Source organism: Chiloscyllium punctatum, chromosome 2 (assembly GCF_047496795.1).
Source record: "Chiloscyllium punctatum isolate Juve2018m chromosome 2, sChiPun1.3, whole genome shotgun sequence".
Lineage (NCBI taxonomy): Eukaryota > Metazoa > Chordata > Chondrichthyes > Orectolobiformes > Hemiscylliidae > Chiloscyllium > Chiloscyllium punctatum.
In genome coordinates, this window is record NC_092740.1 from 105,704,612 (window position 1) to 105,731,272 (window position 26,661).

General features: G+C 40.9%; 1 protein-coding gene across 14 annotated transcripts in view; it reads left to right on the top strand.

Moving 5' to 3' along the window:
* The window catches only part of LOC140487439 (nuclear factor 1 B-type-like), a 628,152-nt gene that overhangs the window by 515,150 nt on the left and 86,341 nt on the right, over window positions 1-26,661 (top strand). For all 14 annotated transcript variants that reach the window (XM_072586906.1, XM_072586916.1, XM_072586907.1 and 11 more), the window contains exon 6: window positions 10,755-10,870. In XM_072586906.1, coding sequence (XP_072443007.1) covers window positions 10,755-10,870 — 116 coding nt within the window. The remainder of the gene's footprint in view (window positions 1-10,754; window positions 10,871-26,661) is intronic.

A 26,661-nucleotide genomic window follows, 5' to 3' on the forward strand; every position in this document is an offset into this window, starting at 1 on the left:
TCTATTGTTAATTGATATGACCCATTGGCCTTTTTGACTGGCCATACTGGGAAATTAGTGATTGGCCTCAGGATTTTCTGATCTACAATGTTCTTTTGTAGAATTCCTTCCATGGCCTTCATGGCCTCTAGCTTTATGGAGCATTCTTTGTAAGCCTGGTATAATAATCCTGGATCAGCACTGGTGAGGTATCAATCAACCTACAGTCATGTTTGGTGATCGCTCATACCTCAGGTAATGCCTGATGTAGGAGATCATGTGTGCCAACCCCAACTGATCTTTTGTTATAGCTGAGATACTACTTTGGATGGTTATATTTTTGTCTAAAGCCTGTTTACCCTTGCATTTTCTTTTTTCTATCTGTGTGTGTTTATTTTCTCCTCGTTCAGTCATTGTTCCTTTCAAATCGCATACAATTTTCTCAAACTTGACTTTTTCTTTTTTTAAAAGAGCAGCTTATGTTGTATCAAAATACACCAAAAAATTATTTGAATTAAACACAGTTATCAGGAGTGATCTATAATTTGTATGTTTAAAATTTCTTGATAAAGTGCTTGAGGTTATCAGGAGGTGGGGCAGTTGCATGTTGTTTTTGAGAGTTCCTAGGAATCTGTTACTGAGCAAACACAATTTGCATGTGTTCAAAGATCATTTGTAGAATCTGCATGCAATTGATCAAATTGCTAAGTTTTCTTGTTGGTGTCCAGAAAAATGACTCTGGCAGTTTGTTCCAGACCTTATTTTAAAAGTACAAAATAAACATAACACAGTTACAGGTGCAGAATTAGGTGTTTTTAAAAGTTTTATTTTATGAGACTGCTATGATAAATTATGAGCACTATAAACAGCTCTGTTGTTAGGATCATCCAAATTCTATCCATATTAGATCTGTATAGTGTTTTTGGGAGTGAAATATATAGCTGTAGGATAATATAGTATGATAAAGATTTTTTTAAAAATAGCCTCTGAAATGCTAGTTTCACGACTCTGATTTTGTGACAGTTGCAGATCTTATAAAAAATAAAATAAAATTACCTCAAATGTTTCAATGCAGAGTTCAGGAGTGCTTGCCAGGAGCAGCAGCAGGAATGTGAAGTTGTTAACCTGGTGAAACTACCAAGCAGGACTGCTTGTGTGCCAAACAGCATTAGCAGCAAGTGATTAACAGAGCTAAGCGATCACACAATCCTGCAGAATGTGGCACACATCTCCGCTGGCTACATCTGTGGGAAGTGCACCCAACTCCAGCTCCTTGAAAACCGTGTCAGGGAATTGGAGCTGGAGCTGGATGAACTATGAATCATTTGGGAGGCTGAGGGGGTAATTGAGAGGAGTTACTGGGAGTTGGTCACTCCCAAGGCTCAGGACAAGGATAAATGAGTTACTGTTAGGGGGAGGAAAGGGGACAGTCAGACAGTGCAGAGATTCCCTGCGGACATTCCCCTCAGCAATAAGTATACCGTTTTGAATACTGCTGGAGGGGATGACCTACTAGAGGAAAACCATAGCAGTCAGTTCTGTGGCACTGAGCCTGACACTGTGGCAAAGAAGGGAAGGGGGCAGAATAGAAAAGTACTTGTGGTAGGGGACTCGATAGTCAGGGGAATCGACAGGAGATTTTGTGGTCAGGATCGGGATTCCCGGAAGGTATCTTGCCTCCCTGGTGCCAGGGTCCGGGACGTCTCCGATCGGGTGTATAGGGTTCTAATAGGGCAGGGCGAACAGCCAGAAATCTTGTTACATATTGGCACTAATGATATAGCCAGGAAAAGGATCAAAAATATAAAAAGTGATTTCAGGGAGTTAGGATGGAAGCTGCAAAGCAGGACGAACAGAATAGTGTTATCTAGTTTACTACAGGTGCCACGAGATAGCGAGGTAAGGAACAGGGAGTGAGCGCAGCTGAACACGTGGTTGCGCAGCTGGTGTAGGAGGGAGGGCTTCAGATATGTAGATAATTGGGATGCCTTCCGGGGAAGGTGGAACCTGTAAAACAAGGACAGGTTGCATCTGAACTGGAAGGGGACCAATGTCCTGGGTGGAAGGTTTGCCCGAGTAGTTCGAGAGGGTTTAAACTAGTATGGCAGGGGGGTGGGAACCTGAGCTGTATACCGGAGGTGAGAGTTGATGCAGATGAAGCAATAGCAAGAGGTAGACCAGCTAGTGGGAAGGATTTTCCTGGCAAGGAACCAAGGTAGCAGTTAAAGTGTGTTTGCTTTAACGCAAGGAGTATCAGGAATAAAAGTGACGAACTTAGAGCATGGATCAGTACCTGATGCAATGATGTTGTGGCCATAACAGAGATATGGGTTTCTCAGGGGCAGGAATGGTTGCTGGATGTTCCAGGGTTTAGAGCATTTAAAAAGAATAGAGAGGGGGGGATAAAGAGGAGGGGGTGTAGCACTGCTAATCAGAGAGGGTATCACAGCTACAGAAGCTTCCATTGTCGAGGAAGATCTGCTTACTGAGTCAGTATGGGTGGAAATTAGGAACAGCAAGGGAGCAGTCACCTCATTAGGGGTTTACTACAGGTCCCCCAATAGCAGCAGGGAGATTGAAGAAAGCACAGGTCAGCAAATTTTGGAAAAGTGTGGATGTAGTATGGTTGTTGTAATGGGTGACTTTAACTTTCCCAATATTGATTGGAACCTCCTTCGAGCAAAAGATTTGAATGGAGCTGTTTTTGTAAGGTGTGTTCAGGAAGGTTTCCTAACTCAGTACGTTGACAGGCCGACGAGGGGAGAGGCCATTCTAGACTTAGTGCTCAGAAACGAGCCGGGACAGGTATCAGATCTTGTGGTGGGAGAGCATTTTGGTGATAGTGACCACAACTGTCTCACATTCTACATAGCTATGGAAAAGGAGAGGATTAGGCAAAATGGGAGGATATTTAATTGGGGAAGAGGAAACTATGATGCAATTAGACGTGAGTTAGGAAGCATGGATTGGGAGCAATTATTCCATGGTAAAGGCACTATAGACATGTGGAGACTATTTAAGGAACAGTTGTTGCAAGTGATGAATAAATATGTCCCTCTGAGACAGGCAAGTGGTAAGATAAAGGAACCTTGGATGATGAGAGCGGTGGAGCTTCTCATCAAAAGGAAGAAGGTAGCTTACATAAGGTGGAGGAAGCTAGGGTCAAGCTCAGCTCTACAGGATTACAGGCAGGCGAGGAAGGAGCTTAAAAATGGTCTGAGGAGAGCCAGGAGGGGGCACGAGAAAGGCTTGGCAGAACAGATTAGGGAGAACACAAAGGCATTTTACACTTAACGTGAGGAATAAGAGAATGGTCAAAGAAAAAGTAGGGCCCATCAGGGATAGCATAGGGAATTTGTGTGTGGAATCTGAGGAGGTAGGGGAAGCCCTAAATGAGTTTTTTGCTTCTGTCTTTATGAAAGAAACGAACTTTGTAGTGAATGAAACCTTTGAAGAGCAGGTGTGCATGCTGAAATGGATAGAGATAGAGGAAGCTGATGTGCTGAAAATTTTGTCAAACATTAAGATTGACAAGTCGCCAGGCCCGGACCAGATTTGTCCTCAGCTGCTTTGGGAAACGAGAAATGCAATTGCTTCGCCACTTGCGAAGATCCTTTCATCCTCGCTCTCCACTAGAGTCGTACTTGAGGACTGGAGAGGGGCAAATGTAATTCCTCTCTTCAAGAAAGGAAATAGGGAAATCCACGGCAATTACAGACCAGTAAGTCTCACGTCTGTCGTCTGCAAGGTGTTAGAAAAGATTCTGAGGGATAGGATTTATGACCATCTGGAAGAGCATGGCTTGATTAAATGCAGCCAACATGGCTTTGTGAGGGGCAGGCCATGCCTCACAAACCTTATCGAGTTCTTTGAGGATGTGACTAGAAAAGGTGATGAGGGTCGAGCTGTGGATGTGGTGTATATGGACTTCAGCAAGGCATTTGATAAGGTTCCCCATGGTGGGCTTATTCAGAAGGTCAGGAGGAATGGGATTCAGGGGAACACAGCTGCCTGGATACAGAATTGGCTGGCCAACAGACGACAGCGTGTGGTAGTAGCAGGAAAATATTCTGCCTGGAAGTCTGTGGTGAGTGGTGTTCCACAGGGCTCTGTCCTTGGGCCTCTATTGTTTGTAATTTTTATTAAGGACTTGGATGAGGGGATTGAAGGATGGGTCAGCAAGTTTGCAGATGACACAAAGGTTGGAGGTATCATTGACAGAGGGCTGTTGTAGGCTGCAGCGAGACATTGACTGGATGCAGAGATGGGCTGAGAGGTGGCAGATGGAGTTCAACCTGGATAAATGCAAGGTGATGCATTTTGGAAGCTCAAATTTGAAAGCTGAGTACAGGTATAAGGATAGGATTCTTAGCAGTATGGAGGAACAGAGGGATCTTGGTGTGCAGGTACATAGATCCCTTAAAATGGCCACCCAAGTGGACAGGGTTGTTAAGAAAGCATATGGTGTATTGGCTTTCGTTAACAGGGGGATTGAGTTTAAGGGTCGTGAGATCTTGTTGCAGCTCTATAAAACTTTGGTTACACTGCACTTGGAATACTGCATCCAGTTCTGGTCGCCATATAAGAAAGAGGGTTCAGAGGAGGTTTACCAGAATGCTGCCTGGACTGGAGGGCTTATCTTATGAGGAGAGGTTGACTGAGCTCGGACTTTTTTCATTGGAGAAAAGGAGGAGAAGAGGGGACCTAATTGAGGTATACAAGATAATGCGAGGCATAGATAGAGTTGATAGCCAGAGACTATTTCCCAGGGTGGAAGTGACTAACACGAGGGGTCATAGTTTTAAGCTGGTTGGAGGAAAGTATAGAGGGGATGTCAGAGGCGGGTTCTTTACACAGAGAGTTGTGAGAGCATGGAATGCGTTGCCAGCAGCAGTTGTGGAGGCAAGGTCATTGGGGACATTTAAGAGACTACTAGACATGCATATGGTCACAGAAATTTGAGGGTGCATACATGAGGATCAGTGGTCGGCACAACATCGTGAGCTCAAGGGCGTGTTCTGTGCTGGACTGTTCCATGTTCTATGTTCTACAACCAACTAATCAAATCTAAGCTCTGTAGACCTGCCACATCCAGTTGTGAATGGTGGTGGACAATTAACTCATGGAGAAAGAGGTTCCACAAATGATGAAAGTTCCCAGTACATCAGTGCAAAAGATAAGGCTGAAGGTTTTGCAGCAATCTTCAGACAGAAATGCTGAGTGGATGATCCATCCCAACCTCCTCCAGTAGTCCCTAGCATTACAGATATCAGTGTTTAGCCAATTCAATTCACTCCATGTGATATTAAGAAAGAGTTGGAGTCACTGAATAATGCAAAGGCAATGGGCCCTGACAATATTCTGGCAATAATACTGAAGACTTGTGCTCCAGAACCTGCCACTTCCTTAGCCAAGCCAATCCAGTATAGTTACAATACTGGCATCTATCTGACAATGTGGAAAATTGCCCAGGTGTATCCTGTACATAAACACCAGGATTAATCTAACCAGGCCAACTACTATCCCATCAGTCTACTCTCGATCATCATTAAAGTAATGGAAGATGACATCAACAGTACTATCAAGCAGCGCCTACTCAATAACCTGCTCAGTGATATAAACAAATTACTGAAGATGCTGGAACCTGTACTGAAAACTAAGTATGCAAGCTAAAGTTTTGAGTCTGGATGAATCTTCTTCTGAGCTGACGTGAAATGTGGCAGGTCAGCCTTAATGCAATAGTTGTGGGGGAGAGGTGCAGTGCTGGGGGAGAGGGGATGTTGAGAGTGCAGATAAAGTAATTGGAATATGAGAATAGCAGAACAATGCTGTATCTAATTGCCAGACAGGAAAGAACAGAGAGTTACAATAGAGTTGAGGGAGGAGAGAGAGAATGTGGTGACAGAGAATATAACCTGTAAAGCTAAAAGAAAGAGAAGGAGTAGGAGTGGGTTCACAATCTTAAGGTACTGAACTCAATATTAAATCCAAAAAGAGTCTCGTCTGAAGATCAGATATTGTTCCTCCAGTTTGTTCTGTGATTTGCTGGAGTTTTGCAACATGCTGTCAAGTGTCAAGATGCTGTCATGGCGGACAAGTGTGCAGGCAAACAGGATGCTGTCTTAAAATGACTGACTATGGGAAGCCTGACCTGCTGTGATCTCCAGAATGTTTTTTTTTAACCTGCTCAGTTTGGGTACCACACCAGGGCCAGTCAGCTCCTGAGTTCATTACAGCCTTGGTTTAAATATGGATAAAAGAGCTGAATTTAAGAGGTGAGGTCATACCTGACACATTGGAAGAAGATTGTGGCTTTTGGAAGTCAGCTACCTCAGCTCCAGGACATCTCTGCAGGAGTTCCTTAGGGTACTGTCCTCGGCCCAACCACCTTCAGCCACATCATCAATGATGTTCCCTTCATCATAAGTTCAGAAGTGGGATGTTCACCGATGTTCTGCATCATTTGCAATTCCTCAGATAGTAAAGCAGTCCCTGTTCAAATATAACAGGATCCAGACAAATCTAGGGCTTACAGGTGGCAAGTAACATTAACACCACAAAAATGCCAGGCTGTGACTATCACCGATAAAAGACAACCTAAGCACTGCACCTTAACATTCAACAGCGTTACCGTCCTCGAATGCCCCATTATCATAATTCTGTGGTTACCATTTACCAGAAACTGAACTGGACTCACAACATAAACACAGTGGCTACAAGATCAGGACAGAGGCTAGGAATACTGCAGCAAGTAACTCACCTCCTGATTCCCAAAGCTAGTCCACCATCTACAAGACACAAGACACAAGTCACGAGTATGGTGGAATATTGCCCACTTGCATGGATGAATGTAGCTCCAACAACACTCAAGAAAAATCCAGCCAAAACAACCCTCTTGATTGCTATCACATCCACAAGCATCCACTCTCTTCACCACCAATGCTCAGTTGCACCAGTGTGTACTATATACAAGATGCACTGCAGAAATTCACAAACGATCCTCAGACAGCACCTTCCATTCTGAAGGACAAGGGCAGCAGATACATGGCAACTCCACCACCTTCAAATTCCCCTACAAGTCATTCACCATACTGACTTGGAAATATATGGCCATTCCTCATTGTCACGGAGTCAAAATCCTGGAATTCCCTCCCTAATGGCATTATGGGTCATCCCTCAGTGGGCTGCAGTGGTTCAAGAAGGCAGCTCACCACAACCTTCTGAAGGGCAGCTAAGGATGGGCAACAAATGCTGACCAGCCAGCGATGCCCACATTTCACAAATTAATGAAAAAAGTGGGATTAGATGAGGTTGGGATGTGTGACCAGTGCAAATGAGTTGGACTGAAGAGTCTATTACCATGCTGTATAACTGTATGACCTGTCCCTTTTTACTGATTGTTTAATTGAATGGATATTTTGACTGCTTTGTACGTCATTGTCTCATCTTGTAAATATTCATGCTTGACTGCAAATAAATGTATAAATTTTAATACTATCAAACACAATGCTGAGATGATACAGTGGACACTCTGAATTATAGTATATTATGGATCCAATCAGGATAGCCAAACACAAGATGGGAAAAGAGTGATGCTGGAAAAGGCAGCATCTGAGGAGTAGGAGAGTCAATGTCTCAAGCATAAGCTTTTCATCAGGTATGTGAAGGTGGGGGTGAAGATGATAGGTCGGAGAGGAGTGTGGAGCGGATAGTTGGGAAGGAAGATGCACAGGTAGGCAGTTCAAGAGTCTGACCTGTCTATCTTCCTTCTCATCTATCCACTCCACCCTCCTCTCCAACCAATCACCTTCACCCCCACCTTCATCTACCTATCGCATTCCCAGCTACCTTCTCCCCAGCCCCACCCCTTTCCCATTTATCTCTCAGCCCCCTTTGGCCACCCTCTCATTCCTGATGAGTTTATGCCCGAAACGTCAACTGTCCTGCTCCTTGGATGCTGCCTGACTGGCTCAGCTTTTCCTGCACCACACTTTTCAACTCTGATCTCCAGCAAGATGGGAAAGTTTATTTCAGTCTGTGTCTATTGCCTATTTTCCTTTCTGACCTTTCCCAAATGAGCATTGTGGTGGCTGTGTTAGTGCTGGCAAAACTGACATGACATTTCTTGCATTTTAACTTTTCATTTTGTGGTTTGTTGGCCTACACTTTAGTTACACTCATACACTCTGTTGTCATAACATGAGGATCCATGTCTAATCATTTTGTTTTCTCCTGATTGTCCCACCATTTTTATTGATTTGGTAAATTCGTTACTTATCCTTTTGTGTATTTCTTATTTTTGTCAACCAAATTCCTCAGGGATGTTAGGGATACCTCTAGTCCCCACTCAAGTTTCTGACTACTGGTCATCTCTGAGTAAGACAGTTGGGGCATAGTCGTTGTCACTGGACCAAACTCATTCTTTATGAAGGGCTTTTGCCTGAAACGTCGATTTTCCTGCTCCTCGGATGCTGTCTTACCTGTGCTTTTCCAGCACCACACTCTCAACTCTAATCTTCCCAGCATCTGCATTTCTCACTTGCGCCAAACTCATTTCTTGCCACTGATACTGAATGTAATCATAATAAATTATAATATAATGTTTCCACCCCACCTTATTATCCTTTGAACTATTGCCTGGAGTCTAGGATTTCAAATATGCCTGACATTTCCTGGGCCAGGACAGAGTTGTGGTTTATCTGAATTGAAATGTACTGTGAATCATTCCAGTTCCCCTTTGGTGTCTGCATCCTTTGTCCTTCACAATTTCAAATGAAAGGTCCAAGAAAAACTCTTGTAATAAAACTAGAGTCTGTTTGCAATATTCAAGCGGTGTCTTTCTTACACATTTTGGGAGCCAACACTGGATAGATGCTTCTCCACTGAAGTTCAAATGAGTACCATTTATCAATGCTCTTATTATTAATTACAACGTAATGTTACTCAAAAGGCAAGGGCCACAGCACAGTGGCTTCTGGTGGGCTGACAATTGTATTCCTGTGTAATAATTGCATTACAGGGACATGGTATAGGCTTTTCAGAAAGAGTTAAAATTTTGTGTATGTTCTGCATAAAAGGTTATCCTGTGCATTGTTTGAGTGTCTCCCGTTTCTTAATTGAATCACTCCACATTGTTTGTGGATGCTTGTGCCCTAACTGATGGTCCTGACTGGCGCTGTAGAATTAATCCAAATTTTGCACCTTTATTGTAATAATACATCACCTTTTTTAAAGCAGCCTAGAAATAAAGCATATCATATGATACCATTTTAATCTGCAACTAAATGTGTCAAAGTATTTGTAATTGTATTTTCAAAGTAGCGTTTGATATTGTGGAATATTTGATGCATTGGAATATGGCTAAACCCTATCAAACATACAAACCAGTTGTGAACAAGCTGAAGCTGGGAGAGAATTGACATTGATTTTTTTTAAACTAAATGAACATAATTTGTTTAAAAAAGAATCAATCTAAGAAAACATTTTCTTTATATACATTGTGTGTTTCTTGTAACCCTAGCAGGTCCTCAGGAGCGTCTAACGCTGAGTTTTGTTTTTTGTAAGCCAGTGTTAGATATACAGAGGAAATACTAGTAATGTTAATATGTTACCTCATGTTGCAGCATGTTATATTTGAACTTGTGAATAGGAGCAAACATTTTGCGAGGAACTCCCACTTGGACATCATGCAGTTTTGCTGTTCAGACATTGTGAATGGCTTTGCCACAAGGAAAAAAAGACTTCATGGAGTCAAAACAAGGGAGTTCTGCAAAACTACCTGTTTCCAGACTCTCTCAACACCAGATAATAGTCCAACAGATTTATTTGGAAGCACCAGGTTTTGGAGTGCCACTCCTTCAGCGGATGGTTGTGGAGAATAAGATCATGCTCGCAGAATTTATAGCCAAAGGAGTCCAGTGTCATGGAGATATGATACAGTAAACAATCTTAGATTAAAACTTTCATCTTTTATAATGGGACGTGCTGGTTTCTGTTCTTTGATATGTAAATCCCGGAGCTTCTTTAAAATTACATTCTCAAGACAGCTCAGGTTTTTAAACAATAGGTGTGAAGTCTGTCTGTGTCCCAATGCTATGACAGACTGACAAATCCTCTGTATTGTCTTACATGGATTCATGCAGTTTTTGAACAAAATAAAATGTCATTCTGCAAAAACAAATTCACAGCTTATATGTATGCACATGTTGACACATATTGAGACAGATTGAGAGTGCATGTGAGTGTGCGCGTGTGTGTGTGAGTGCATGTGATAGAGTGTGTGTTTGTGTATATGTGTGTGAGTGTGATGGGGTATGTATGAGAGGGTGCATGTGTCAGTGAGAGTGGGTGGGGTGGGTTTATGTATGCGCATATGAGAGAGAGACGGTCTGCGTGTGTGTGTGCGCGCGTGCGCAGCGCTCCGAGAGCTAGTGCTTCCAAATAAACCTGTTGGACAATAATCTGGTGTTGTGCGATTTTTAAGTTTGTCCACCCCAGTCCAATACCAGCACCTGCAAGTCATGTTTCCAGACTGGCTTTTAAGAACATAAGACATCAAATGAAATAATGACTGAGACACAACCAGTATCTATAGAGATATTTTCCTTTATAACACTGGCAATTCTTTCCCTTTAAGGTACTATATAGAGTAACAATTAATTTGTTGAAAAATATGGTTTTGATCAAGCATGAATTTTGGGAAGTACGCACAAATGATTCTTAGATTGATGAGTTTAGCTTCAAACTTTAAGCTGAATTATGTATTTATTTGCCAGCAAACGGCCTAAGACAATTCCTATTGATGACACCATAGACACCAGCCCAACAGAATTCTACCCTTCTCCCAGCTCACCAACCAGCGTCAGCCGAACGTGGCATGAAAGAGATCAAGGTCAGTTCTTGGAGTGAGCAATGAAGTTTAATGTACATCGCTAATGTTTGAAATATCTGCATAAATAAATGGAATGGAGAAACATTAAATGTAATGATTGAGCTGAATTTTATACCTGGGGTTGATACATACAGTGTGTTCCAGTACAATCCCATCTCCACTCCATGCACGATTATTAAAGGAAATAGATCATTAGAAGGCCAAGTTACAGGCTTGCTGCACAGTAAGGGGTGACAGGCCAGTATTGAAGCAAGTGAGAATCCTCTTGCCCTGAATGTACAGCACAGCAAAGACATATCTGATATTTAATTTATTTCAGTGGAATATTGGTCCAATAAATGTGATCGCAGTTGTGTGACACTTGACCATTTACCTCCTCCCTCCTCAGTATCCAAGAGCCCAAACATACCTTCCAGGTGAAGCAGCGATTTACCTGCACTTCACAAAATCTGTGAACAGCAAATGCAGTAGACTAATGTGGTGTTATCTACATTGGGGAAACAAAGTATAGACTGGGTGACCTCTTTGTAGAATATCTATGTTCTACCCACAAAAATGACCCTGTTCATTGGCCAATATCTCTGTCTCAGGCTCGCTGCAGTGCTTCAGCAAAGCTCAGCATAAACTGGAAGAGCAACACCTCATTTTCCACTTGGGAAGCCTGCAGCCTTCTGGACTCAACATCAAGTTCAATAACTTCAGAACTTGAACTCTTCTATGTACTAGCCCCCATCCCCACACACCAGGCCTTGTTATCACAGTCTGCTATTACATACAACCATTGTTAGTGATGAACAGTCTTCATTAACAGTTATTTACCCTCCTAGCCAGATCATTTTCCACTCCTTTGTCTGTCCAACTGTTCTTCTCTCTCTTTGGGTTGTATCATTTACTCCTTATTCCCTCTCCCCATACTATCCTCTGCATAAAAACCAATATTTTCATAGGTACCAGACCCGAAATGTTAACTCTAATTTCTCTCCACAGTTGCTGCCAGACCTGAGCTTTTCCAGCAGTTTGTTTTGTTTCTTTCCACTCCTGTTAGTTATGTTTGTATGACTTCAGTTAAAATTTAATGAGGGAATTTAATAGAGATGCTCAAACTCTTGAGGCACTAGTCAGAGTAAATTGATGCAGATGCAATATATCTGGATTCACAAAAGTCCATCAATAATAAAGTCAGTGAGTGTGGAGCTAGGACAAGTGGCAGAAGGCATTGCAAGTTCAAAGGCTAGTTCTTCAGAGTAACTGAAGAGAGTGTTCCAAATGAGTCAGTGCTTCTTTTATCTACAATTTACATGAATGATTTTGACTTTTTTGAAATCAAGAATATAGTTTCTAATTTTGTGGAAGGAACCAGGTTCAGGGAAATAGATGTGCAGGTTAAGTGAATTGGCTATGCTAAATTGTCCGTAGTTGTTAGGTGCATTAGTCGGGGTGGGTTACTCTTCGGAGGTTGGTGTGGACTTGTTGGGCCGAAGGGCCTGTTTTCACACTGTAGGGAATCTAATCTTAAAGATTTGGTGTTTCGAATATAACCGACACAGCTTTCTTTTTGCTGCCGTGGTTTTATAAAGTAGAGAAGGTATACTTGAACCTGTAGCGAATATTTGGTAGGTGACACTTGAGAAAACAGCATGCAGGTCAAACAGTGGGGAGGATCCAGAGAGGATTTACAAGAATGCGGGGGTTTACATGTCATGGAAAGATTGAAGGCCAGGGACTGTTTTGAAAAGTGGAAGGTGAAGCAAAGGAATATAAGCTGAGTGATAGGACTGAAGATCGGAGGAACCTTGTGCAGGTAGAGCAGTCCCTTAAGGCATCAGGACAGGTGGATAAGTTGATTCAGAAGGCATATGGTATACTTGCCTTTAATAGTCAAGGCATAGTGTTTAAGAGCAGGGAGGTTATGCTGGAATTACATAAAACATTGGTGAGGCCACACTTCGAGCATTGTGTGACTGGGTTGTTTACATTTGAACATAAGGGATTGAAAAGAGATGTAACTGAAATGTATAAAATTACAAGGGGCATAAATACAGTAGACAGGAAGAATTATTTCCTGCTGGTAGAGGAATCAATAACCAGAATCCATAGATTTAAAATATGGGGAAGAAAGTTTAGAGGAAATGTGAGGATTTTTTTCATCCAGATGATGGTGTGAATCTGTCTGTAAGGCTCGTAGAAATAAAAAAAAGCTGCAGATGCTGGAATCCAAAGTAGATAGACAGGAGGCTGGAAGAACACAGCAAGCCAGGAAGCATCAGGGGGTGGAGAAATCAACGTTTCAGGTATAACCCTTCTTCAGGACTAGGGGTGGGTCTAGGGGGAGCTGCAGATAAAGGGGGAGGTGAGGGGGTGGCGTGGTAAAGTGGGGATAGGTGTAGACAGGTCGTGGGTATGACCTGATGGTCAGTGGGAGGAATGAATCTGATTGGTGGCTGGGAGGAGTGGAAGGGAGGTTATTTGAAATTGGAGAACTCAATGCTGAGTCCTCCAGGCAGTAGGCTGCCCAGGCGGAAGATGAGGTGTTGTGCCTTCAATTTACAATTGGTTCATTGTGGTGATGGAGGAGACCAAGGACAGTCATGTCAGAATAGGAAGGAGAATTAAAATAGGCAGTGACTTGGAGGTCCAGTCAGCCCCTACAGGCCTGGCTGAGATGCTTGACGAACTCCTCCCTAAGTTTATGTTTGGTCTTCCTGATGGAGAGAAGACCACATCTGCAGCACCTGATGCAGTAAACTGGGTTGTAAGAGAGGCAGATGAACCACTGTCTCACCTGGAAGGACTGTTTGAGGCCCTGGATGGAGGTAATGTATCAGCAGGTTTTGCATCTTTTCCGATTGCAGGGGAAGGTACTGGGGGTGCAGAAGGCTTGGTGGGGAAAATAGTGCACACCAAGAATTGTCAAAGGGAATGGACCTTGCGGAAGTCTGAGAGGGTTAGGCAGGGAAAGATTCTTGTTGGTGGGGTCTAGTTGGAGTTGGCAGAAGTGTTTAAGGATGATGTAAGGCTGGTAGAGGCAGAGACCCTTATAACATTGAAGAAATATTTAGATGTGCATTTGCAATGTGACGGCATGCAAGGTTATGAGCCAAATGCTAGAAAGTAGGATTGAAATACTTAGTTGTTTGTTTTTGATGGATACAGACATGATGAGCTGAAGAGCTTTTTTCTGTATTATAGATCTCTGTGACTATTGGAGTGTAAACACTGGGATGGACTGCTCAATTCTGTGCATAAGAGAGAAAATTTCCTTAATGACATGAGTCTTTAAGTCTGGTGTAACTATCTGGTGGTTCCATAAAGATATGTTAGTACAGATGACAGCCAATTGGATCAAAGGTTTGGGTTTTAACAAGTATCAATAGAGTAGACAGAGTTAGAAAGGCAGAGAAGTTTTGGGATTGATTTCCAGAGTTTGCATCTTGACAGCTGGAGGCTTAGACTCCAAAGTTAACCATTTAAAATCAGAAAAAAAGAATTGCAGGGAGATCCTGGGTCCAATCGGCCATTTTTAAAGGCTTGTAGAGCTGGATGTCCTCTTCAAAAATTTGGCTGTTTGTCAAAATCTTTAAAAACTGTCTCCACATTTCGCTGCATAGAACTGACTCTTTACCAATTTAGTATGTTCATAGTTTTGTGAAATAGTGTCATTAGCCCCAGAAAAGTGGTTTTATGACTGTTCAATATCAAAATTGTTAATTATGAGAATTCTGTCTATTACATTTTAATTGTTTTTTCATTTTAGTTTCTACATTAATTTATAGTAATGTGAACATTTTATAACCATTTGCTTGAAAATCCATAAACATTTACTTCTTGATTTGCTGTCTGTGAGAATACTTACATAAAATTGGCAGTACTGTTGCTCGATGAACTGACATCGAGCACAGGGAAGTCCATGGCACAGATATCCCTAGATCCTCGTGAATAGCTTTTTTTCATGGTCATTGGCAAGTTGTTTTGTAGCTGACCACAAGACTAGGCCCTTTATACATTGCAGAGCTTGTTACCAATTCAAAGTTCATCATATATGCTTTTAATGTTAGTTTTTTTGGAATTTTCTTTTGATTTGCTTCAATGCTATTTTAAATGTATGTTAATACTTTGTCCCATTTGGCTGCAAACAGCTTGCAGGTGTTCAGGTGAATGTTCTTGCTTGTCAGGCCTAACAAGATTATATATCTATTTAACAGGTGGCTAATAATCTAATTGCCATTACATTCAGAACTTAAAGATGACACCCAGGTGCAGAAACAAAGGCGGGGCAGTCATTTGATGCAGGGTTTTCTCTTTTTGAAAATGAGGCTTGCATCTTATTAATGTGATTTAAAGGATTGAATTTTTTTTTATTTGGGAACTTATTAATGCATGTTTCCAATTACAATGCATTCACTCACAAAAAGTTCCCTGTCTGTGCTGCTTAGCACATTGAAATAGGCACAGATCCTTTTTAGCCAGAGTTTAATTAGAGAAAGTTTAAATTTAGTAAAATCAAGGAACCTCTTCCAAGTAAATCAAATGAAAAGTGGACAGCCACTTCCAGTTAATTATAGTTGAAATTCTAAAGGGTAGTTAAATTTAAAGGAAATTCAGTTGTATCATGCTGTCGATTCTTTGAGTTCTGTACTTCTTGTCTGTTGCAATTACAGCGTGGTCTTTTATAAATATATTCACATCAGCCAATTACATTTTAAAATAATCAATAGCTTGTAAAGCATGGAATTCTTATTTATATTTTGGCTGTGATACAGCAGTTCAGAGAGTTATGTGAAATAGAGTGTAATCTCAAGGTCTCTCTCTCGCTCTCTCTCTCTCGCTCTCACTCCTTATTAGATTTTGGTTTCTTTGACTTGTCTAAAAGCAGATAACTAATTAGATCAATTGTCAAGGTAGAAAAGCCAAAAGATTAAAGAGTTATAACTCCTTATCTACTGCAACAAATCGAGTCTTGGTGCAACAAAGTGCACCAGTTTCATTTTTGTTCTTTCCTCCCTTGGAGACTTGTCTTTTTTGCTAGGAATGAGCTCGGTCACATTATTTTGACTAGAAGAGAAATGTGATTTTGTTTTTTGGATGCAGTTTACAATGTTTCAAAAATATCGGTGTTGATTTTGGAGAGACCATTCGACAAACAATTAGTTAAGATTCAATCTATAACTGTTAAAGAGGGAGGGACATCTTGTGTGGAGATAATTGGCTGGTTTGTTTTAGCTGAATCTAATATATTTGGTGGTGGCTATCGTCCATTAGAATGGAGACTCCAAAGTGTATAGTGATCGAATGCTTAGCAACCTGATCCTTCAATGAAAGCTTCTGTTTGAAGATCCTACTGTGTCATAACATAAAAATGCTCACATTCACTGTAGGCTTTCTGTCGAGTACCAGGTTGTGTTGTGCTCAAGAAGCAATCTATTTAAATTTCTAGCTGTAAACAAGCCATCATGATAAAAATTATCCCTTTTAATATTATGTTACCTCATCAAACTAATAAGAGTCTGCTTATTAATAGATGGAGTGGGATATAAATCAATATTAGCTCAGGCAAATAATTGATATTTATAATGTTTAGTAATAATTTGAATGATATTAACAGCACCTAATGCCAAAATTGGTGAACAATATTTTATTTTATTAAATAAAACTTAACAGCTACACAAAGGAGCTCTCACAACCAAAGAATTGTACAGTCAATTATACATACCAAAACTATTTGATATAAAGGAGAATTGCTGGGGCTGAATAATAATTACTGGCACATGCACTAATATACCCTACCCATTACAAACGTTACACAAAAGATATTTGTCAATGAGGCACCATTCCTTTTGCCAAGGTTGTTAGCTATACTTCAGCATTACGATAAATTGGTAGCTGTATGAAGCACAGCCAGAGTACACAAAAACTGAATGCTGTTATAAATAGTTTAGTAATGTGCTAGTCAGAAGAGTAACAATGATTAAAGGAATTTGTAACTTAGGAGAAAAATTAAGAGGAAAAAAATAAGGAAATAGAAGTATACAGGAAATAGATATTAAATGGAGAGTGGAATATCTGGGAGCAATTGTAAGGCGGTAATCTAATCAAGCAGTTTAGAAGTGTATGAACACTGCAATTCAAATCATTTTAAGGTATCTGTTATTTTTATCAGGTGATTTCTTCAGTTTTCAGCTCACTTTTGCATTTTTGGCTGTTTTCAGTCATGCTGGCTACTCTGTGTCATTTGGCAATTTGAGATTAGTTCTGGAGTCCAGGAAAAAAGCACCTGGGGGAGACACATGCCTTTGCAGTTGTTGCTTTCCGCTTTCTGAAGTTTTAGCCTACCACTGGACAGAGTTGTGCAACCAATTTCTATTTACATAGAAATATAGCAAATAGGAGGAGTAGTAAGCTATTCAGTCCTCCAAGTCTGCTTAGCCATTTGTTATGATCATGACTGATCAGCCAACTCAGTAGCCTATTCCACTTTTCCCCATTTACTTTGATCCTTTTAGCCCCAAATGACTCTGACCTCTGGTTATGGAAACTATGTCTCTGAGCAACAATCTTTAAACCCTGTGTCAAGTTGAGGCTAGGGTAAAGTAAAATCTGTACACTTCACACTAGATTATCATGCTCATGATTGGATAAGCCATTGCTGGGCTCTTGCAGCACTGGCCTCATGACATATTCACACTTAAATAACTGTTAACGGTATCATTCTTTTCCTGGATCTGTGGAATGGAGTTGATGGCGTAGTGTGTTCAGTAGAAGTAGTACTTAATTGGAATCTAGAAGAATGAGACGCAAAACGTACAAGATCCTTAGAGGACTTGACAGATAGATGCAGAAAGGTTGCTTCCCCTGATGGGACAGTCTTAGTTCAGACAAAGGGGTTGCACAATTAAGGCAGAGATGAGGAAGATTTTCTTCTCCCAGAAGGTAGTGAATCTGTAGACTTCTTTACTGTTGAGGATTATTGAGGCAGCGTCATTAAGTATAGTTAATGCTGAGGTAGGCAGAGTTTTAATCAGTAAGAGAATCACTGTATGGGTAAAAAGCAGGAAAGTGGAGTTGGGAATTATTAAATCAGCCACAATCTCATTGAATGTGGAAGCAAACTCCACAGACTGAATATCTATTTCTGCTCCTACATCTTGTGGTATTATGTTTGTACACTTCATATTTCTTCTCTTTGAAATTAGATCAACACAGACCTAGTGACTGGGAAGGTTTTCAACTGATAGAAAACATGGCACATTCCAAACCTTATATACCAGTCCCTGCAATCCCTTGAACAAGAACAACCATCATTTGATTAGTGTGTAATATCCTGCATGTTATTGTGCAAAATGCAAGAAGGTACCATGTCAGCATGTGACCTATGTTTTTGTGATTCTGCCATCTTGGAGATTGTTTAGTGTGTGGGTCACTTATAGACAGAAACAAATTGGAGGGGAGGACGGCAGTCAGTCAATGGGGGGAGCATCATCTGGTGTGATTGGAACATGGGAGCTGATCAGCAGTAGGTGGGGGTTGTTCAAGAGTGAGTAAAAATAATTGGAGAAGGCACAGTCAGTTGGTTGATAGAGGGGTTGATTTGGGAGGCATGGGGCTTGTTTGTTGGGAAGACCCTGGTTGATGGGTGATCCCAGCAGTCATTTTGGGGCTGGAATAAAATTGACAGTGTGATACCAAAAGTCTGAGAGCATTGGGAAGAAATCCAAGTCCTTTTGAGGTGGTGAAGTTTGTGGGAGGAATTGAATGCTGGTTGGGGTGCTATAGTTGGTATGGGTATCAAGTCAGATGTGAGGGTTTTCAAATTGTGCAGGCAGTCACCTGGTTCCTGGAGGTAAGTGTGAAGATGCTCAATTCCTGGATCCATCAAGTCCTTACCTCAAGGAAACTGGAATTTCAGACGCTGACTACAGCAATTGTAACGATGCCAGCTGGATCTTCGAGAATATTAATTCCCAGATTGGGCTGTTAATCTGGTCCAATCAGGGAGCCCTGGTTGATGTACAAAAAGGGTAATTCTGTATGAGGCAGCACTATAGTCAAAGACAATTCATGTGAAATAAAAGGTGACTTGATGATGAAATATCTCAGTGGAGTTATTTCAGTGGCAATAAGAGTAAAGCATGTTCTAGAAGAAACTCGCTCAGAGCAGTCATCTTTGAGTTGGGGTGAGCATTACTTAGATCACACCTTTCTTTGGGAAACTTGATTTGTTCAACCCAGCCGTTGAGGACTGGGCCCAGTATATAGAAAGAATAGTTTTTTTTTCTGGGAGAAGACTTTGATGGCAGACAAGAAAACAAGTAATTCTCCTGACAGCCTATGGAGCTGCAGCTTTTCTCTTTCATTAGTAGCCTGACTTTCCCTGAAGTACCAGATAGTAAAACCTTTTAAGAATTGACTGGCATAGTTAAGGAATATTGTGACCCCAAGACTCCTCTTATTCTGAGATGCTATTACTCTTATTTAGCAATTAGAGAAACAGGGAAGTTGGTATAAGTTTTGGACCAGGTTAAGACAACTGGCAGGAGTTGGGTTAACCCTAAATGAGGAACTGAGAGACTGTCTGGTATGTAAATCAGTTATGTAACTGTGGCAAAACAGCTGCCAGCTGAAGCCCAACTCGACTTCAAACAGGCGCTACAACTGTCTTTATCATTGGAAAATGCAGTATGTGGAGCATATGGGCTGCAAGGTATTCTGATTAAAGTGGACATCCTTGCCACTCTGACTGAACTTGAATGCAGGCAATTGCATCATCTCACTCAAGGTATATTCTGATTAGAGGGACTCTGGATCAGGCCACAGCAAAACCCCAAAACCCGGCCAAATGGTTAAAATTTTCTTCAGGACCTGGCTGGCAAGCCATTGCAGTTGTTGCTTGTATGTGGACTCAAGACAGCAAAAAAGTACTACTAGACTGAAGCTGTGTAAGATAACTCATTAGGTGGTATCCAGGAGAAGTCACACCCGAAAAAGTCTACCTAATCTGATTTAAAGCAATTAATTTGCTTAGTAACATCAAAATCAGAAGCAATCAAGATGGCAGTTGATACTGCATGCCATATCAGTGATCTCAGACCAGATTTTAATAAAATTCGCTCTGGACTCCAGCCCCTAACTTTGCACAAGACTTCAGCTAGGCTGAGAATCTAAACCAGCAAACCTTTTTGGATTAAGAGTACAACTTCGGTTCTGGTCTCTGAGGAAAAGCAGGTGGTTCAGTTACCAATGATTTTAATAAAAAGCTCCTTGCAGGCCAATGCTTGTTACTTTTCTCAAACTTAAGGAAGTGCTCTCTTTTCCTCCTCCCTGTTTTCAATACTTTTTAAGCTAGTTTGCTATCCATTCAAGCACCTAAGGGCTGATACTCCATATGTCCTAATCTTGGTCATGAGCTAAACAGGTTTATCATGCTTTAGGTAAATAAAAAAATCCTGACATCAGCTTTAATTGCTTCTTTTATTAGTTTGATGTTACATCACACTTTGTGACGAAGCTGCTTCTTTAACAAGATTATGCTGACCTTGGTTTTTTTTTCATGACACAGATTCTGAAAAGTCTAGGGTTGTAGGGTTTTAGTGGGGCAGCATGGTGGCTTAGTGTTTAGCACAGCTACCTGACAGCACCAGGGACCCAAGTTTGATTCCAGCCTCTGGCGACTGTCTGTGTGGTGTTTGCACATTCTCCCATTGTCTGCATGGGTTTCCTGCGGGTGCTCCAGTTTCCTCCCACAGTCTAAAGATGTGCAAGCCAGATGAATTGGCCATTCTAAATTGCCTGTAGAGTTAGGTGCATTAGTCAGAGGGAAATGGGTTTGGGTAGGTTATTCTTTGGAGAGTTGGTGTGGACTTAATGGGCCAAAGGGCCTGTTTCCACGCTGTAGCAAATCTAATCAAATCCACTGCAAATTTGTTTATAGCTAACAGATACTGCCCCAGACAGTAGGCTTTCAAGTTTAAAAAAAAACTTGTACAATGAAAGAGGAGTGGCCAGTTTTCCAAGCTCAGCTTTTCTATGGTTTGGTTCGGTTTTTAGCAGTAGTGTGGAAAAAGCTGCTGGACTCAAAGAAGCAGGTCCAGGCTGGTACACTCTCTCTGACTTCAATTCTATAAGAACCTGTGTTTAATTTTATGTTTTGTGCCAAGGGGTATTTATGAGGATTGTTGCAAGTATTTGGAACAGCATCATTAAGTTGGAATGATCTGTTGGGTTTTCGGAGAGGTTACGTTATTCAGTATTCTGTTTTCTGTTGCTTGTGTTTCATTCAGTAATCTTGTAAATAAATTCTGTTTTGTTTAAAACTACGTAGTTTGACCAGTGGTATTTCTCCTGGAATATCCACTTTACACCTGCTTAAAACAACTCGCAAACTTAGAGTCTTGAAATGTTTTGAGGGGTCTGGCCTGGTCCATAACACTATGTAACATTTTGTATTTATAGAATCATAAATTCATCAAAATTGAGGAGAATATTCACCCTACTCTTCACCCATCCATGCCAACTCTTCGCAGAGCAATTGTGACAGTCCCATTCCTCCAATACTTTGCCTCCTACACATTTATTTCCTTCAACTGCTCATTCAATTGCCACTAGAAGCCATTGATCATCTCCACATCCACCCTACTCATAGGCAGTGAGTTTCAGATTATTGCCATTCACTGTATCACAAAAGATTTTCTTCAAATTCCCTATTGCCCTAAATCTCTATCCTTTACCATTAGCTAATTAAAACAGTGTTTCTTTGCCTACTGTATCTAAACTTGCCTTAATCCTTTACATCTCCATCATAGTTCTCCTAAAATACATTCAGCTCAAGTAAAAAAAACTTCTCCACTCTAAACTTACTGCTAACATTCTCCATCTCTGTATGTATTCTGGTGAATTTCCTCTGCTCTCCCATAACAATTATCACATCCTTCTGAAAGGACTATAAAAGATCCATCCCCATCCACATCTGGCTTCCCATAATCCCTGAACATTCTTCAATGATATCTCTCTCCTGACCTATTTATGAAGCTGAATCACTAACTTGACTAAGTTTTTTGAATAAATAATAAAGAGGATTAATGAGGGCAGAGCAATGGACTAGACCTGTATGGACTTCAGTAAAGTGTTCGATTAAAAATCCTCTCGGTAGACTATTTAGCAAGGTTAGATCGCATGAAATATAGGGGAAACTAGCATTTGGATCCAGAACTGCCTCAAAAGTACAAGATTTAGGGTCCTGGTGCAGGGTTGCTTTTGAGGATTGAGGCTGGGTCCTCTGCTTTTCGTCATTTATATAAATGATTTGGATGCAAACTTCGGAGGTATGGCTACAGATGACATCAAAATTGGAGGTGTAGTGGACAGTGAAGAAGGTTACCTCAGAGTACAATGGGCTCTTGATCAGATAGGCCTTTGGGCCAAGGAGTGGCACATGGAGTTTAGTTTAGATAAATATGAGGTGCTGCATTTTGGAAAGGCAAATCAGGGCAGGACTGAAACAGCTTAATGGTCAAGTCCTGGGAAATGTTGCTGAACAAAAAGACCTCACAATGCAGGTTCATAGTTCCTTGAAAGTGGAGTCACAGGTAGATAAGATTGTGAAGTAGGCATTTGATAAGCGAGCCTTTATTCATCAATACATTGAGTATAGGAGTTAAGAGGTCATGTTGCAGTTGTGCAGGACATTAGTTAGGTCCTTTTGGAATACTGTGTGCAATTTTGGTCTCCCTGCTATAGGAAGCATGTTGTGAAACTTGAAAGAGTTACAAGGATGTTGCCAGGTTTGGATGGTTTGAGCCATTGGGAGAGGCTGTGAGACAGTATCAACCTTTTTATGTCAAACAGGGCTCACTGATTGGACTAGATTAACAGCACCAATGAAGGAGCTCATGTTCAAAGAGATCCAGCTGACTGACATCATAAAAATCAGAACATCCCACATCCTCTAAATCCACCAGCATTGGCCAGTACTTTTTCTTCAAGAGCCTTTTGGAGCGTTTTAGCACGAGTTCAGGTTCCTTCAACTCGGTGTCCAATTCCAGTGGCATGTAATGCACAGAAGTTCACCTCTTGCACCAGGAGTACCTCAGTAGAATTTGACTGTCTTCTTTTGGTGGCAAAGTCTTTGAAATAGCTACTTCAATCATGTCCATCTCTGAATCAGAGGACTTGGCAAAGTTTGAGGGAAAAAGTGAATGCATGGGTTCTGGCACGATTTCTAAAGCTTCCAATATGTAGGGAACATTTTACTCCTGCACCGTTTGAGAATTTGCAGCCTTCATATGGTCCACATGCTTAGTCAGGACCATCACACCTACCCAAAATTTATACGTCACTAGTCCTTTTACCATGTACGGTCATTTCTGTGTATTTTACTCCAAACTTCATCCCTTTTATCAGAATGTCTCTTCTGCTTGGCAGAGTCTCAGGTCTGAAACCAGGGTGCCTCTTGCAATTTTACCCTCCTCCCCTCATCCCAGGTACAGGAAGTCTTAACCTGGTCTGGAGTCTTCTACCTGTTTGGAATTCTGCCAGTGCTATGCCTATAGTTGCCGATGGGGTGGTCCTCATCATCAGACAAGAACCATGACAGCTTAATCTCTAGTGATGCTGTAGGCTGTTTCATCAATTATGCCAACGTTTGGTCCCCTTTTTCTGCCCAGCCTTTGGATGATAGGTGGTATAGAGCGGAATGGGACAATTTGGTGCCACCCTTTTGGCGCCAATCATTTGGCCCCACCGTTTTTGCTCTAAACTGTTTTGGTGCTCATTACTTTGGCGCTGAGCTGTTTTGGCCCCAATAATAAAAAAAAGTCTTGTAGAGCCCGTAAGAAATTTGTTTTTATTGCATTGTAAGAAATAAATCTAATTTTTTAAATTCATTATTTTTAACCTATTCATTATAAAAATGAATTTCTACATTTTGCTACATTTATCAAACACATATAGATAACCATCGTGTGAAAATGTTGGTTTGTCTCTCCTGCTTAGGATGTTTTCAGCCATTTCTGGTATGGGCTCTACAAGAAAATAGAAAGAAAATTGTATTACAGCTTTCCAATGTGAAGACAGAAGGGCAGAAGTATCATCAAGGCAGTAGATGACTATTAACAATTATTAAATGAGAAAATAATTACAAAATGAGATTTGAATCCACAGCAGGTCATTTACAGCTTTGACTACCAGCTCTTGCTAGTTGAGAAAATTACATCGGGTCATTTGTCATCCTCTCTTCTTTAACTAAACAAGACTTTTTTAAAATTCTGAATTGGTGTCAAAACAGCTCAGCGCCAAAGTAATGAGCACCAAAACAGTTTAGAGCCAAAATGGCAGGGCCAAATGATCGGCGCCAAAAGGGCAGCGCCAAAACGTACCCGACCCGGTATGGAGTTGTCCTTACTTTCAATTGCGTTTGACTTTAAGAAATAAATTCTGTAAACAATGGCTCATTATCTGTGACCAACACTTTTTTGGGACTCCATGTGTTGCAAAGATATATGGAATTTCTCTATCATCCCAGTGTTTGATGAATGGACTTAAAGTGAATGAAGCTAGTGTTTTAATTCTAAAGAGAAAGGATTCGAAGTGATCTTAACATTAGACCAGGCTGTTATTTGCATTGATTTAGTTTCCACAAACTATGAAAAGGAGATTGAAAGGTATATCACCAGGAGTACAAAAAGAATTAGTTAGGATACTACCAGATTTGATTGATCGCAGTCGTGGGGAACAATTGAAGAGGTTGTCTTTGTAAAACAGAAAATTTAGAGGAGACTTAATTGATTCTTTTAACATGGTGAAAGATTGGAGAGAGTACATAAGAGGTGAGGTTTCACTGTGGGAGAGCCAAAAAGTGATTTATACTTTGATGTGCTGTTTTGAAAAGATGTGAGGGTTGGACGTGCTAAAATGTATTGGTATGTGGATTTGGTGGAGATTGGAATGAAAAGAGACCTGCATAGTAGTCAAAGTAGGCAAATCTCGCCACCTAATGATCTCCATCCAAGCGTGTTAAAGATGGATGTAGAGACATTGGTGATTGCGTTCCAAACTTCTGTGAGACTCTGAAATGATCCTGACAGATTGTGGAAACTTTAGCTCTACAATTTAAGAAAGGAAGAAAGTGAAAACAGGAAATTACAAATGTATTGGTCTGGTATCTGTCATAGAGAAAATGCTAGAATTGAAATTATAGGACACTGCACCAGGAGCGGTGCTCCGGAAGCTAGTGCTTCCAATTAAACCTGTTGGACTATAACCTGGTGTTGTGTGATTTTTAACATTTAAAAAAAAATGCCGAGTTGGGCACAATCAACAGGGAAATCATTTGGAAATAAAAGGGAAATAATTTTGACAAATTCAGTAGAGTTCTTTGAAGATATAATTAGCAGAATAGAGAAGTGGCACTGCTAGATGTGGCATGTTTAGATTTTCAAAAGGCCTTTGATACGGTCTTTTCAAAAGAGATTGCTCTAATTTTTGTTTAGCACATGACATTAGGTGAAATATCCTACCATGGTTTGGGAACTGATTAGTGGAAAGAAATCAGAGGTGGAGTGATTGGGTCATTTACAGATAGGCAGACACCGGCTGGTGATATACTGCAAGGATCAATGCTTGGACTCAACATGTTAACAATCCATATCTATGAATTGCATGTCAGGATCAAATATAATATTTCCCACTTTTCAGATGTCACAAAGCTAGGTAGATGTGTGAGATCAGAAGGGGTTCTGAAGGACTGGAGGGTGGATGACCTTGTGCCTTTATTTAAGAAAGGAAAAGCCTGGGAACTATAGACCAATGAGTTTTGCATCAATAGTAGGTAAGTTGTTAGAGGGGATTCTGAGAGAAAGGATTTACATTCACTTGAAGAGGCAAAAACTAATTAGAGATAGTCAGCATGGCTTTGTGCATGGGAAATCATGTCTCACAAACTTGATTGAGTTTTTTGAGGATGTAACCAAAAAGCTGAGGAAGGCAAAGCAGTAGATGCCTACATGGACTTTAGTAAAACCTTTGGCAAAGTTTGTCATGGTAGATTAATTAGTAAAGTTAGATCATATGGGAGAGCTTGTCAATTGGATACAGATTGGCCTGATAATAGGAGACAGAAGGTGGTGTTGGAGGGTTGTTTTTCACACTGGAGGTCTTTGACTAGCAATGTTCCACAGGGATTGGTTCTGGATCTATTGTTGTTTGTCTTTCTGTAAATGATTTGGGTGAGAATTTAGGAAGAATGGTTAATAAATTTGCAGATGACACCAAAATTGATGGTATAAGTCAATGATGAAGAAGGTTATTTAAGTTTGCAAAAGGATCATGATCAACTGGACCAATGGGCTAATTAGTGACAGATGAAATTTATTTTGGTAGAGCAAACAAGGGCAGTACTTACTTAGTTAATGTTAGAGCCCTGGGTGGTGTTGTCAAATAATGAGGGGTTCAGGTACATAGTTCTTTTGAAAGTTACATCACAGGCAAACAGGGTAGATAAGAAGGCATTTAACATGCTTGCCTTCATTGCTCAGGCCATTGAGTATAGGAGTTGGGATGTTATGTTAAGGTTATACAGAACATTAGTGAGGCCACTTTTGGAGTACTCTGTACAGTTCTGGTTGTCCTGCTATAGGAATAATATTATCAATTTAGAGAGGGTTCAGAAATGATTTACCATGATGTTGCTGGAACTGGAGGTTTTAAGGTATAAGAAGAAGTTGGATAGGTTGGGAGTTTTGTCACTGGAGCGTAAGAGGTTGAGGGATGACCTAATTCAGATATGTTAAATCATGAGGGGA